General features: G+C 31.1%; 1 protein-coding gene across 8 annotated transcripts in view; it reads right to left on the reverse strand.

Moving 5' to 3' along the window:
• The window catches only part of LOC147816905 (cysteine--tRNA ligase, cytoplasmic-like), a 113,691-nt gene that overhangs the window by 30,797 nt on the left and 66,128 nt on the right, over positions 1 to 16,766 (reverse strand). For all 8 annotated transcript variants that reach the window (XM_087152581.1, XM_087152583.1, XM_087152578.1 and 5 more), the window contains exons 4-7: positions 6,621 to 6,804; positions 3,937 to 4,066; positions 2,968 to 3,030; positions 938 to 1,083 (exon numbers count right to left, since the gene is read on the reverse strand). In XM_087152581.1, coding sequence (XP_087008707.1) covers positions 938 to 1,083; positions 2,968 to 3,030; positions 3,937 to 4,066; positions 6,621 to 6,623 — 342 coding nt within the window. In that variant the 5' untranslated portion in view covers positions 6,624 to 6,804. The remainder of the gene's footprint in view (positions 1 to 937; positions 1,084 to 2,967; positions 3,031 to 3,936; positions 4,067 to 6,620; positions 6,805 to 16,766) is intronic.

Consider the following 16,766-nt stretch of genomic DNA (forward strand, 5'->3'; position numbering starts at 1 on the left):
AAGTAACAGAAACGTCAACTTCCAAAAAAAAAAAAAAAAAAAAAAAAAAACAACTTTCCGGAAAAAATTAAATAATTTTTCAAATTGAATATGTAATATTGTTTTTATTCTAATATCATGAGCAATATTCTCGCATTTTGTAATAGGAAGACACAATAATTATTTACTTTTTTGCATTTTGTGTATCATCACATTAAAAAATAAATAAAAAGTTGTGATATCTGTTACTAAAACTACCACAAAAAATAGATCAACGGCGAAATCACGCAAATCGGACTCTTCAAAAGAGGTTACTAAATGTGTGATTCTATTTTGAGATTCAGTAATTGTAATAAATAATATCGTATTAAAAATATTGGTTTTTGAAAACAATGTGAAAATCAATAGTAATAAATGTATAAAAAATTTAATTTAGCAGAAAAGAAAACTAAATTTTTTACTTCATTATTCTTTTTTTCAATAATTATTCTCAAATGAGAATAGAAGAATCATAAGCATTTTTTCCTCACTCAGATGCACGAGAAAGCCATCTTTAAAATATAATTCTGAAGAAAAGATAAAACCTTTCAAAACTTTCTGCAGAAAAAAAAGACAAATTTTTTTACTTTACAAAAGAAAAATCTTTCTGCAAGAATTCGGTATTGTTCTGCGACAGCGCCGCCACGATTCTGCTGCGGGGTCAGAAATTATACCAATAGTTAAAAACTAATAATTTGGTGAAAATACCTCAAACATCACATTTGATGTTTATGCATCAGTTCATAAAACTTGCTATATTGCAGAAACTGATGAAGTACAGATCCAATACCATTGCCAACAATGAATATTTGCAATCGCTTTGAAACAATTTTCTGTCTGCAATACAAACTTTCTATTGTTTGCAGTTAATGGTCCCAGGAGATATGACTGAGGTTCAACTACAAAAAAGATTTCTTACCTGCAACACAATGTAATTAGTGAATGTGTGTTTAATGCATCTAACAACAAACTCAGTCTCGGATTCAGTGAGTTCAATAGGAAGAGAAGATTTAAACAATGGACTCAAGTTCAATGAAGAGACCTCTGGAACTGCCGACAATTGATCTGAAAAAATCAAACTAAAAATATCAGAGATGTTACAGCTCTTGTTTTAAAGAGAACTTGCTTAACTTTACAATAAAATAAAAGCTTTAGCGACAATCAGTTTTAAACTTTAATAAATGTGCCCTTTTTTTTAAAGTGCAGGTAAGTCCTTTTTTAATATCAATCAAAATATTTATTTGTAATATTTAGTATTGAATGAATTGAAAAGTATTGGCAAAGGTTAATAGATTTGGATGCTTTTTCTTCCATAGGGGTGCACAATTTGCGGCCCGCCGACTGCTTATGTGCAGCCTGCGAAAGCTTTTGAACACAATCATATCTGCCAACATTGGTTAAATAAAATAACGGAGATTTTACTAGCTACATGTTTTAGGCTATGAGTAAAGTTTTAATACATTATGCCTAGTCATGCAAGTCAAAAAGAGAAATTCAAAATCGGAAATAATATAAACACTTACATTTAGTGAAGTAAAAAATATGTATATGAATATTAATCTGAAGAAGATTTTTTAAACCATTATTTATAACTACTTAAACTATTAACACTCAACATACTGCAGTACTGGGCATTGCACTATCTGTTGAAGAATGTGAAAAGTATTTTTGACACTAGCAGATATTTTATCGCCAATTTCTTTAACAAATACGGAGAAATTTGAGAATATATTGGTAAACAGGAAACAGACATGAAATACAGGAGTCTTCAAACAGGATTCTTCGAACAGGAGACTATTCAGGTATACAAAATAATTTTTTTTTCTCCAAAATTTCTTAAACAAATGATGAAAATTTTAAATTGCTCTTTTGAGTTATTACTTTTTGACGTATACAAATGACGTTTTGATCCTTCTTTCGGCAGTTACAACTACTTATGTCCGTACAATTTTTAAAATCCCGAAACGCTTCATACGATATTTTGACCAATGAGTTATCGATCGCATATTTGATTAATCATTTTTTGACGTGATTTACTTCTGCCGATTTCATCGAATATATCTGGATTATTCGGCAGTTATGGCAACGTATTTTCGCAAAGTTTTAAAAATCTTGAAATTTTAAGTGTGATTATATTTTTAATCCTGAAGTTGAATCACACATTTAAATAATCTTTTTTCTCTACACTTTCTTTGCAAGCTTTATCGTAAATATGAAGGATTTTTTTCAAATAGTTATTCCTACGCTTTTCCACGAGTTTTTTCTGACGTAAATCTAAATTAATTTTAAGTAGTTATTACCACTTTTCAACGAGATTTTAAAAAATGTCATTTTTTATTACGGTATTATTAGGCACTCAAGTCTTAAATTGTCCATAACATGTTGCCAGGTATATATATTAATATAAATTAAAAAAAATCACAATAGACCCATTGGTTATCTGAAATGTTCTGTGAAAAAGTACAATAAAAACAAAAAAAATAAAAGTTAAACCCTTATATCGTTACATGGCATATGTCAATTCATGTTGGCCGCTTAATCAGAGCTCCGATGCATCAAGATGATGGCTGCTATACCGGTGCACCGACTTACGCTTTAAATTGAGCTTAGAAACTATGCATACTCCAGACGTTCTAGAAAAACACTATTTTTATCTGGAAAACAAGCGAGACAGCTATTTTCCTCTAAAACAGTAGGCTGCCAAAATAAATATCAGGCTGTATGTAGAATTATTAATTGTTATTGAAAAATGAACTAACTGACTTTTTCAGCATCGCTTGTAGTGGAAATAATTCAATAAAAGAAAAGGGCACAAATGTTGCACTAACCGGAGAATGTTTCATATGCAGTTTAAAATTTAAGGCACTTATACTGTGGCTTTATTTTTCTTGGAGCAAGAGTTTCAAAAAATTGTGTTAAACTAAACAAAGAAAAGGATAAATACGTTACCTGCAAATATATCTTGACGTGAAGCAGCAACTTTATCTTTGGACTTCCCAATGGTGGAAACATCTGAAAATGACAAATCAACAATATCAAATAATCATACTTACATACACAGGATATCTGCAACATTTCAGACTTTCAAATTCACGACTTTCCAGGACTAATTTGAAGAGCTTTTCATGACTGAAAGTTACTATTTTCTCCGACAAAAACGCAACAATAAATTTAAAAAAGCATTATAATAACATTAATTGAAATGGTAGGTATAACCAAAACTGTTATACTCTGCGTCTTCATATTTATAGATTTTAAATACAAAAAAACAGATTAGCGAAAGAGTTGAAGCAATAAAATAGCTGAAAAAAATACAAAAACAATTTTTTTTCTTTTTCTTTGCAGGATCATATTCTAAAGATACTTTTCTTGTTCATCGGAAAAAAACGAAAGACTCCTAATTTTTCTGTTCTCATTTCGGAATTAAAAAAATTCGCCAATGATTGGATTGCTTCAGTTAGAATTTTGAATTGATAACATATAAAAAAAAATAATAACAAAAGTTCTGAAATCACAAGAAGTTTAAAAGATAATTCGCTCTAGAAAGTGTGTTTTTTTCATTTTTTTTGAAAGAACACTATAATTTTTACAGAATATGATTAAAACATTTTATATTTTAATAAAATATGACTGTGAGTGGGGATTATGTTACAAAGTCAGATATTCGCTACACCTTAAAAATGGAGGGGAAGGGGATAGGTTCCATTTCAAAAATTAGATTTTTCGACGACCAAAAACTATTACTTTCCATGATTTGTTTATAAAAAATAGTTAAAATCGTGTCATTTCATGACTAATTTTGCTCAATAACGAACTTTATGAGTTTCCATGATTTCTCATGAGTTTCCAGGTGCGCAGATACCCTACATACACTAACACATAATACATGCACTTAAATTCTAGTCAAAAGAAACTTACCAGCTTTCTTATCTTCCATCAAAGGTTGAATAGCCACGGGCACAATTTTGATATCGACGGGCAATTCTGAAGGTCCTAATGAGTACTGATACAAAGCTTTTTTCCAAACCAACAACAGAAACTGACAAACCTTAAAAAAATGCGTTGATGAGCAGTGACAGGGAGCACTTTCGTCGCCTCGTTATTGTAATCATGTGGAACATTCAAAGATCATAGTTGAAAACCTTAGACAGGGTAAAAATTAGCTGCCAGCTCTGCCCCTAGATTAAAATACGCCCCATTATAGTTTCAGTTACTCCTAAACTAACACACTTTCCAGCTCATTATGCTTTGTATTGTAAATGCCAGTCTATTCACGGGAGGTCGGTGGCTTGTATCCCAGCTGAGGAGACTGAATTTTATCAAATATTATTTTGCAAGTGGATAAGTATTTATTAATTATTTATTAGTTAGTTTTTCAATTAAATTTTTTTTTTTAAAAACTTAAAATTTATAAGAACAAAAAAAATGAATCGATGTTTAATATTTTTAATTAAAACATAAGGATTATTTTTTATTTTTAAAAAAATTATAATAAATATGTTTTAATAACTAAATTTTTTTATTTATAATAAATTTAAGTTCTGATTGAACTTAATTATGAAAATATAAACAAAACTATATTATCAGGCTTGCTTAAAAATAAAGAGGACTATTTATTACTTAACTATAATCCATTAAATTTCAAATAATCAGAATGCATTCGAAATTAATTTTGTATTTTTAATAGAATGATTTTCCAGTTATGTAATAAATAGTTTTCTTTTTTTTAACTAGCCGAACATACTTTTGTTTACTTATTCATAATTAAATTTAATACAAAATTTAAATTATTTATTATAAAATTGAAAAAAAAATTCAGTTAGTTTATCAAAAAATTTTAAATGACAATTAAAAGAAAAATCCATACATTTTGAAAAAAAAGAATAAACAATTAAATACTTAGTTTTTTTTGCTTCTAAAATTTAAAATTTTTTTAGAAATAATTTAAATTAAAATACAATATAAACAGAATAAAATATACCAAATAGTTCTTAGAACAGAAATTTGGAGGTAAAAATCAAATGCCCCATCTGAAATTTGAACCCCCCCCCCTCCACAGCTTCTCCGGCAGAAAGCGGATAGCCTAACCATTAAACCACAAATCCACAAATTATTAGTTTAAATGAATTGAAACCTTAATGTAACTTTTTTTAACCCCAAAGCAGATCCGACAGTTAACTTTTACCTTATCCAATGCTTTCAACCATACTTTTGCATTTAAGAGTAATTTCATTTTAATAGAAATTGAACAGATGTGTACTTCATGTGCTAGTGAAAAAGCAGCATTTAGTAACATCAGCTTAAAACAATATGGCGCAAGTAGGAAACCATCTTTACACTAAATTAAGCTTTTTCAAAATATAATCCTATATATTCAAATCTTCTTCCTCTAAACTATTGCAAATATAAATTTTAAAACTTTACCAGGGTTTCCACTCAAATCTGGGAAAAAAATTTCCTGTACATATTTTAGGGTGCGTAAACAAATCTCCCAACAAAAAATAAGCACCTTTAAAGTGCTTTTTAAGCACTTAAAAAATATTTTTAAGCACTAAACACATTAACAAAGTAATTTTCGAGGACTTTACATGATCATGATTAGATAACTAGTTTCTGACAAAAACTCTTTTCTTGATTATATTAGCCACCATAAAAAGATTGAGAGATTTTTCAGTTCATCAGAGGGTGGGAAATAAAGCCTGAAATCGAGAATATCTCAAGAAAATGCAGCAGAGTTGCACATGAGAGTGCCAGCATCTCAACTAATCCTGCTCAATAGACGCGCATGCAGACCCCCAAGTATTTCATCAAATATGTCACGATGATGGGTACTATCATACGCTACGGACAAACAGCATGCCGAAATGAATTGTGGTTGAATGAATTGTGAAAACGTTGAATAGAACAATGTGATAATCATGCTTTGCATAATACGCAGTGGAAAACAACATGGTAAAGAAAAAAATCTTCGAAAAGGGAAAATTAAGCACTCTTTAAAATTACCTCATAAAAAAGTAGTTTTAATTGCTTTTTAAAAACGAACATCGTAAATAAGCACCTTTAAGCATTTTTTAAAAACGCTACGCACCATGCATTATTCACAATATATTAAAAGGAAACACAATTACTGTGCTCTTGTGTGAGCTATATTAGGCTAACTGTGCTAGTTTTAATTGCTGCAAAGACTTAGAGAGAAAAAAAGGAGCAGCTGAACATAGTTAAATAATGTTATACTAAATGAAATAGATTAGTATAGTTGGAATAACAACCTATGCCATAGATTATGCATTGAGTGGTCACCAATTTTCAAAGACGAAATGAAACTAATTTCCTTGTATTTTTTAAAATTGTAAAGAAAAATCAAAATTCTCTGTTATTTCAGGTGATTTTAAAATTTCCTATATTTCCCCTGTGGAGTGGCAACCCTTGATAATTAGGAAACTGTACATATTTTCTATTTGGAAACCATCTCTGGCATAGTTGATTTTAGACTGAAAAATTAAGCTTTTTTAAAACATCACTACATACCTACTTCCATTAAACTATTGTGAATATAAATTTCAAAGCTTTATTTATAAATTCAATAAAGAAAAGAGATGTACCATTCAAGATGAATTGGGAGTAAAGTCCTTTTTGCTTCTTTCTGATTTAGGATATTTAAATAGTAGGTTGCTCTGTCTCTCACTTCATCATCACAATCCAGGAGGCTTCTCTGCAGTAGAACTAAATTATTTGGTAGAAGCTCTTCACAGTGAGCACCAAACTTAGCCAAGGAACTGACAGTAGCTGCATAATAAATGTATATACTTTCAAAACAATGATCAATCACATGAATGTAAATACATGACTGCCAACATTGAAGAAATAAAATAACAGAGATTTCACTTGCGACATTTATTAGGCTACGAGTAAAGTTTTGATACATCATGCAGAATTATGTAAGTCAAAAAGAGAAATTCAAAATTGAAAATAATATAAGTACTTACATTTAGCAAAATAATATGTATATACTAGGGGGCTAAGCCCCCTGTTCGCTGCCGCTAACCAACCCCGATTATTGCTTTGCAATATTGCTTCGCAATAATTGTCTTTTCTTGGCAGAAAACAATTTTTCTAGTAAATTTAAAATTATTCACTTAACATATATGTACTAAAAGGAATTCTGTTTACTTACTCTTGTGCCTCTACTTCCCACGTCTAAATATTACTCTCAAATATTACTTTACCCAAATATTAGATCTCTTGGTGAACGGAAGTGATTTTTCGAAGTAATCATTTTTTAAAATAACATTTATATTCTTATAGCATTGTATTGTTCAAACAAATTTGATGAGTTCACAAACATAATTTAATACTCTCGCTAATAGTAGCAGTATTGGAAAATAAGTTTAAATTAGGGATATTTTGTGCTGATGACAACCTAAACAATATGGAAATGAATGAGGGAAAACTGGATCCTACCACGTGATTTTCCAGCCAATAAAAATGCACCGACAACAATGGAAAACTGCGACACCATCATTAGAATTTTATATATAGTAAGAAATCTTAATCTAAAGAAGATTTTTTAAACCATTATTTATAAATTATTTTATAACCGTTGTTAAACAGCCAACCCAATTGCTTGAGTTTACGGCTACTAATGTTCAACTCTGTCGCCTTGTCAAATTGAACCCAATCCAGAAGACAAGGGAACTCCTGAATCAATCAAATACTAGGCGAAATTTGCCTTCGTGGAGGACTTTTTGAAGGAACTAACCCACATTTGCATTGCATGGAGAGGAAAACCACGAAAACGTCCACCTGACAGCAAGGAGTACTTAAACTGTTAACACTCAACTTAGCAATAACATGTGCTAGCAATAGCACTATCTGTTGAGGAATAAGAGAAGTATTTTTGCTACCAGCGGATATTTTACTGGGTAAAATTTTTTTAAAAATTACTTTCTTCAAAAACTACAGAGACATTTTAGAATATATGGGTTAACAGGTTATAGTCGTAAAATACAGGAGTCTTCATTAAACACTTGGCAGGATGGTAACAGGACACTTGGCAGGTATGGTAATAATAAAATTCGAAATTATCGTTTTGCTTCACAAGAGATTAGGGGCATTGAGAACGAAAAATACAATTATTAAATAAGGTTGTTCAAATATTTTTTTCATTTCAAAAAATTTTATAAAAGTAATTTTATGTTAAAGTTATAAATATTATTATTCTTCAAAACTTATAAATCAAACGAATTCTTGAATATTTCTTTTCTTCTTAAAATTACGTGCCATGTAAATAAATGTCTTCATTGCTCTATTTTGTTTCTCAATTTTGCCATATTTTATACTAAATTTCAATAAAACACCCACTTACACAAATGTTTTATCTATACCTAATATTTGTATTTTTTTAAGGATCAGCATGCACTTATGTATGTGCATATATAATGACAAAAACTACAACCAAATAATTGCATTTACATTAAAAACTTTGAAAAAGAAACAAAATTCATAAAACTCAGGAAAATGAAGAAAGAAAAAATTGCATTATAAACGAACTAACATTGTTAACATTTAAGTTTTTAATAGCAATGTCTAACACATGTTGTATTAGATAATGTGGTTATTAGGTATCAAACTATTTTTATTCCATGATGATTTACATTTATTAATTAGCACTAATTATTTTGATACTTTTTAATTCGTAAATAGACTAAAGACAAATCTTCCCCTCACTAGCAAACAAATGTTAACCACAGCGCCAAAGAAGAGAAGCTGTCTTTTTTTCCAGAAGTCAATGAGTGCAGCAGTTTGCCAAACCAATGAACTGAGACTGTGAGACTTCTAAACAGACCCCTGAGACTATATTACTTCAATAAATGAGCCAAACTTAGGAGATATGCTAAATCAATCTTTTATTATTCCTAATTTAACTTATCATCTTCCAGTTTAATTTCTTTATGCTTCTTTCACAGGTTAAAATTAATTTTCACTCAATCATTCTTAACGATATTAATTTTTCTTCTTCATGACGTGCTTAACAAAATTAAATTTAACTATGCCATTACGTTTAAGTAAAAATTTCTACAGTTATATCCCTCGGTAGCAGATACCCTCCAGTAGATGATTTTATTACCACGTTTATATAAACTTGCCTTCGTGTATGTCTGTCCGGGTGGAATTTTGTAATCGATTTTAAACTAACTTTCCGACTAGCTACAAACTTCAAATTTAGCACACAGTTCAGAATTGGATGACAATGCATGAAAATGAAGAGAAAAAAGACATGCAAAGTAAAATAAAATTAAAATTAAAAAAAAAATTTTTTTTCGAGATTGTCTTTTGTTGTCGATTCCATTATTTCAAATTATTACGTGTCAGGTGAAAAGATTTTTGTTGTCGGAGTATTTTTATTGGCTGAAAAATCACGTGGTAGGATCCAGTTTTTCCTCATTCATTTCCAGATTGTTTTGGTTGTCATCAGCATAAAACTAATGAAAGTCGTAAAAATATTGTTTTTCTATTCGCGATCGCAACGAACTATAGGGGGCGTTGTTGTATGAGACGCATACCTGCGATTTCTATATGAACCGTCATTCAGTTACTCTGGAGACGTCGTTAATGTAGCGTGTAGCATTGCAACGTTCCTTCTTTAATGTGGCTTATTAAATTTAAAAAAGAAAAATGCTTGATATTCTTTCTTGTGCAACCGAAAACAAAATGGTATCTCTTTTTATTAGAGAAGGAATATCCAAAACACATCGGAAAAATATTTGTACATTAACAGAAAAAAATATGTATATTCTTATAAGAGTTAAAACCTCATGCCCGAGAAATAATATTACTAAATTTAATGATATAACATGAAAGGCCCATTTAAACTTTACATTCTATAGTTTTAAGAATCATATTACTTCAAAAATTAAAATGAACAAAAAGTATACATAAGCCTCATAATTTTATGAAATTTAATTTTGTAAACAAAGTTTTTTGACAACAATTTTTATCAAAAAATTTCAAGTTTCAATAAAAATCATTATTTAGAAACTAAGAAACGTAAAATAAAGAATGTTGACGAAACAAAAACAAAAAAACAATTATTTTTTGTCGCCAATTTTAGTGCTACGAAAATTCGTCTTTGGGATTTGCCAAAAACAAAACAAGATGCAATTTTATTTTTTCAGGAGGGAAATATTTTACCGAAAAAACGAAAATCTACCAATTCCCACAACATGAAACTTTTTCATGGTAAACGTACGTTTTGGAAATGTTATTTCATTTGGAATCTTATTTATCAGAGTTTCTGCCAATAGAAATCCAGAAGCGACTAAATCAGAAAGTCTGAATTTATCAACAATATTAGACAAAATTAATGAACTTTCTAAAGAAGTTAGTGAGCTGCGAAGATCACGCAGTACCTCTAGAAATAAAAATCATTTTAATCGCCAAAGTTCCAATTATAGGAACCGATCAAAATCTAGAGAAGGTATTTGTTGGTATCATCGTCGTTTTGGTAAAAAGTCAACTAGATGCACTAAACCCTGTTCATTTGTGGCTGATTTCGAAAAATCGGAAAACTAATTAGACCATCGTTGGCGGCGCAAGACGATGGTAGCCAGAATTCCAGTCGCCTTTTTATTTATGATCACTCTAGTAAACGAAATTTTCTTATCGATACTGGAGCTGATGTATCTGTTTTACCCGTTTCTTCGAAACAGAAAAAAAGTCCTGATCCAAAATTTTACTTGTATGCTGCTAATGCTTCGCAAGTGCACACATTTGGAACACAGCGACTTTTCCTTGATCTGGGCTTAAGACGAAAATTTTGTTGGACCTTTATTGTTGCCGATGTTTCTAAAGCAATAATAGGTGCTGATTTTCTTAAAGAATACGGTCTTTTAGTTGATATTAAAAAAAGAAAGTTAATAGATCCTACTACATCTTTAAAATCCTTTGGTCGACTTGCCCATGTTCCGTCGACTAATTTGACTACTGTGTCGTCTAAAACTACTGATCCTAAAATTTACCAACTGTTGAATGAATTCAAAGATATAACTGTAGAACATTCGACAGTCAAAGACATCAAACATGACGTCACCCATCATATTATAACAACTGGTCCACCAGTTTTTTCAAAACCAAGAAGTTTGGCACCCGATAGATTAAAAATTGCACGAAAAGAATTTGAGTACATGATTGAGCAAGGAATCTGTCGGCCATCAAAAAGCGCTTGGGCCAGTCCTTTACACATAGTACCAAAGAAAAATGGAAGCTACAGACCATGCGGTGATTACCGAAATTTAAATGCTGTCACTATACCTGATCGATATACATTGCCACATATTCAAGATTTCAACAACCAATTACATGGTTGTAAAATATTTTCAACAGTGGACTTAGTCAGAGCTTATCACCAGATACTGGTCGAACCTAATGACGTTGAGAAAACAGCAATCTGTACCCCATTTGGCTCCTTTGAATTCATAAGAATGAGTTTCGGGTTACGTAATGCCGCACAAACCTTCCAAAGATTCATCCATACCGTACTTCGCGGATTAGATTTCTGCTTTGCCTACCTTGATGATGTACTTGTGGCTTCCAGAACCGAAGACGAACATCTTTCACATCTAAAACACGTTTTTCATAGATTTCAAGAAGCTGGTTTGGTCATCAATTTAGAAAAATGCGTCTTTTTAAAATCAAACATTAATTTTTTAGGACATCATATTTCAGAAAAAGGCCTCAAACCAACTGATGACCGGATAAAAATTATTGCTGAATATAAAAGGCCAAATAATATCAAAGAACTGCGTCGTTACCTTGGTGTTATAAATTTTTATCATAGATTCATACCGAATGCTGCTGAGAAATTGGCGACACTTAACAGTTTTCTCAAAGGAAAGAAGAAAAATGATAAATCAAAAATAAATTGGACGGAAGAAACTATTCAAGCTTTCGAAAATAGTAAGAAAGAACTATGCTCTGCCACATTATTGGCACATCCAGATCAAAAAGCGAAATTGGCTTTAATGGTCGATGCATCTGATCATGCGATTGGTGGTGTAGTGCAACAAAATATTTCAGGTGTCTGGGAACCACTTAGTTTTTTCTCCAAGAAGTTGACAGACACTCAAGCACGCTATAGCACCTATGACAGAGAGCTACTAGCAGCCTATTCTGCAGTAAAACATTTCAAGTATTTCTTAGAAGGACATAATTTTACCATTTACACTGACCACCGTCCTCTAATTTACGCATTTCTGCAGAAAGGTGATAAAGCATCACCGCGACAAATGAGGCATCTAGATTTTATCAGCCAATTTACAACTGATATACAGCACATTTCTGGTGTAGATAATGAAGTAGCTGATGCATTATCAAGAGTTGAGGAAGTTGTCCTTCCGGAAACGATTGATTTTAGTGCACTAGCCAAGGAGCAAGAAACTGATGAAGAGCTCAAAAATCTCTTAAAATCAAATACTAATCTAAAGTTTGAAAAATTACCCGTTTTCGGAACCGATGAAGAAATATATTGTGATACTTCTACAGGAAAACCACGACCTTATGTGACAAAGGCATTTCGAAAAGTAATATTTTCGTCTATCCACAATCTATGTCATCCAGGGGCTCGAGCTACAGCACATCTAGTGACAAAAAAGTTCGTATGGCCTTCAATGAACAAAGATGTCAAAGAATTCACTAAAAACTGTCTATCTTGTCAAAGATCCAAGATACATGTGCATAAACCAGTTGGGGAGTATGTACCAACCTCAAAAAGATTTGACGAAATTCATCTGGACATAATTGGACCTTTGATAACTTCCGAAGGACAAAGATATTGTGTAACCTTAATAGACAGGTTTACTCGCTGGCCAGAAGCCTTACCGGTGCCTGATATTAAAGCTAACACCGTTGCAGAAGCAATTTATAGTGGTTGGATTTCTCGCTTTGGAACACCGTCAATAATAATTACAGATCAAGGAAGTCAGTTCGAGTCGTCTCTTTTCACCGAACTTGCCCACCTCTTAGGAATCGAGCGAAGGCGAACCACATCTTACAATCCTGCTTGCAATGGGTTTATAGAGCGATGGCATCGAACTCTGAAAAATAGCATCATGTGCCATAATAATCCTCAGTGGACGAAAGTTCTACCTACTGTACTACTGGGGCTACGCTCCACTTTCAGAGAAGAATTCCAAACAACTCCATCGGAATTGGTTTATGGCTCAAATATAAGATTACCTAGTGATTTTCTTCATGAAACACAAGCATCTACTGACATTTCTACTTTCGCTGGTCAACTAAGGAAATATTTCTCAAGTTAGGCCTGCTCCACCTTCACGACATGGAAAATCTCCCATTTTTGTGACGAAAGATCTTAGGACTACTTCTCATGTATTCGTACGAACTGACGCCGTTCGTCCACCACTTCAACCCCCATATGAAGGACCTTTTAAAGTACTTTCCAGAAACAAAGAATACTACACACTATCAATAAAGGAAAAATCTCGAAATATCTCTATTAATCGTTTAAAACCATGCTTCGTAGAACAGTCTGCAGACTTGGAGAACAACGCCTCTTCCTTCAGTTCAATGCCTACAGTCGGCACACCTTCAGTCCTTCCAAAAATTGCTGCTTCAAATATCAAGAAGAAAAGAGTTACATTTTCTGACGAACCGCCTAAGAAGTCTTTTTTTAACAAGACATCACGTGTTGGGAGACCTATTAAAGTTCCATCTAAATTTCTCGATTCGTTCGAATGAGGTTCTCACTGGAAGGGGAGTAATGAAGCGACGTGACATCACACATCATAATCTGCATTAATTGTTTTTAAGATTATTTAATAACTTTAAGTTTGTTTTAACTACAACTTTAATTCCTACTTTTCAGAATTGCTTTTTAATGTTGTTCTATTATTATATATTTTCTGATTCGCATCTTAATTATTTGATGCCGCATTTAAACTAAACGAATTATGTATAAATTGTAAATAAATGTAAATATTAATTATTCAAAGTGTTTGTTCTTCAAACCATTCATTACGCTTCAAGTTCATATGGCGATATGATTGTTTTGAATCTATGCTAAACTCTATATCGGCTCATTTTCCACCGAAATCCGATTGACTATTTTGATTTTAAATAAAGTGTTTTATTTTATGAACTGTCGCAAAAATTTTAAGTGTAGATTGGCGGCACTTAAAAACCGCCAAATCTGTAGCCGCGGTGGCGTTAATACGTAAGTACCGAATTTTTATTCCATACTTTTCTGAATCATATTACTTCAAACATTGGAATATACAAGAAGTATACATAAATACATAATGTTATACCATTTAATTTTTCAAAAAAAGTATTTTGAGAACAATTTTTATCAAAAAATTATAAACTAAGAAACGGAAAATAAAGAATTCTTAGGATAAAAAAACGATTTTAAGAATTCTTTACATTGAAATAAAAACTTTCATATTGTTTCTTTTTTTATTATTCTTATAGTTCTTAATCAGACGTAAAAAACCATTCTGTAGAGAACCATCATCAAATGAAAAAAAATATTTACAAGCAAATTTTTTTTATTGTAAAAATCATTGCACTTACCTGATTTATAATTCCCGGAGAATTCCAAAATGATAAGTTCCTTGTTTGAAAACTTTATTCTCAAATAATAGATACATAGTTTATCCCTTCATTACTTTTAGATAACATACTACACAGCAAAATTTTATAATTGATATGAATTTGAATATGTAGCTAAAAACAGAATAGCTGAATTCTAGTTGAACTTATTCTTTCAAAACTAAAAAATACTTACCAAGAAAACGATTAAAATTAATTAAGAATCAACACAAATGGCACTATTTCAAGTAACTTGGATAATTTTTTACATATGACATTACATTTACATTACATGGAGTACATATAAACATACATATACACATTTTCTTACTCATACACATGCAGGGCCACATATACATCCACATACATATGCATATACAAAAGCATATTCCACATTCACATTCAGATACAATTACAATTACTGATGTATAATATGCACATATTCTCAAGAGCACACATACACACACTAATATAACATTACTGTTATGTATTTCATGCTCCCCACGTTTTTCGTTTTTCAATTTTTTTCTTGATTATTATTCTCCACTACTAAAACGTGGTTTTTGAAAATATAAGTTTTTATTTTGAATTTTTTTATTTTGAATTTTTTTTCATCTAGGACTTCTTTATATTTTTAAAAAGTAAACAGAGATGACTCCTTTTTAAAAACATCACTTAATTTGAATAAAGAGCTGAATAGAGAAAGAACAACAATTAAAGATTGTTTTCCCCCTGTTACTTGATTTCTGGCTAAACTTAAAGATTTATTTCAGTTTTTTTTTTTTTTTTTTTTTTTACAGGATGCGTAGCCAAATTCTTTAGCAAAAAATAAGCACATTTTAAGCACTCAAAAAATATTTTCAAGCACTTTAAAAAAATATAATCAGGCAGAGTTGGGAAGTTTTTGACAATTGATGGTTTTACCCAGTTTTATTTGCTTGCCAGTGACAAAGAGGACGGCGAGTCACCGACAATGAAATGAACAAGAGAAAAAAGTTTTTCTATCGCCATTAGAGAAAAAAATTTGACAATGTCAATTTTAGTCATAAAGAAGGTTACTCACACTTTGATAATTTTTGTAATAATTTGGTAAGTAAAGTGTTAAGTACATGGAAAGTTAGATACAACAAATACTGCATGCAACAAAAAATTCGCTATTACGACAAATTTTCAAGTTACTAACAAAATTTTGTCATTAAGGATCTCAAAAACATTTATATAACAATTTAAAAATTTCTATCCTACCACTGTAGAAATTTGTAAACCCAACAAACAATTTCGGCTCTACTTTTATCGATTAAAAGGAAACGGCCGAAACTAACTTTCGTTAAACATTATTCTTCTTTATCTTCGAACATCATCGGGAAAAAAATTTCATTTAGTCTACTAATCCATTAAAATTATTACCAAAACAAATTTTAGCAAACTTTCCTCTCCTATAAACCACAGTTGTAAAATAGATACAAAATAAATGAATTTGTTGGAAAAACAAATCAAAAATGAGTGTGCAAAACAATTTTTAGATTTCTTTTTGCCTAGTAAGTAATCATTCCTTTTCATCAGGCCTTTCATCCTAATAATAGTGCTTTGTAGGAAATCGTAGAACTAACCTGCATTTGCGTTACGTAAAGCAGAAAAACCACGAAAATCTCCCACGGTTAGCCTGAGGGCAAGGGGACTCTAACCTATGATCCTTCTAACATTGAGGATATTTTAAGTCAGCCTTGTGATCGGTGAAGCCGGAATTCGTATCGACCAGCCATCTCTGGGATTCCAACCCTGTTCATCTCATAATTTGTTTTCGTTTGATGTTCCACAGCAAGTTTCTTTTTTCATTTTTGTGGGCAGCAGTTATTTTTTCATGATTTTAAGTAATTTCGTTCATTATCATAGGAAATCTAATAAGCAAAGGAATAATTGGAAATCGAATTATTCAGATTGAGTCCTAGAACGTGAAGATCCGATCATTAGATATAAAGTTATTCAGGGTGTTCCATTTTTCCCCCTATTTTCTGCGCTGTACTTTCTCGTTTGGATGATATAAAAAAGCATTAAACATTTAAATATTTCACGATTTTTTATCATTTCCTTAATTAAATATTCACTGTCAAGAAGAACATAGAGTTCAAAGGTTAAAAAAA

Source organism: Parasteatoda tepidariorum, chromosome 1 (assembly GCF_982258835.1).
Source record: "Parasteatoda tepidariorum strain Cologne lab strain chromosome 1, Ptep-v5.0, whole genome shotgun sequence".
Lineage (NCBI taxonomy): Eukaryota > Metazoa > Arthropoda > Arachnida > Araneae > Theridiidae > Parasteatoda > Parasteatoda tepidariorum.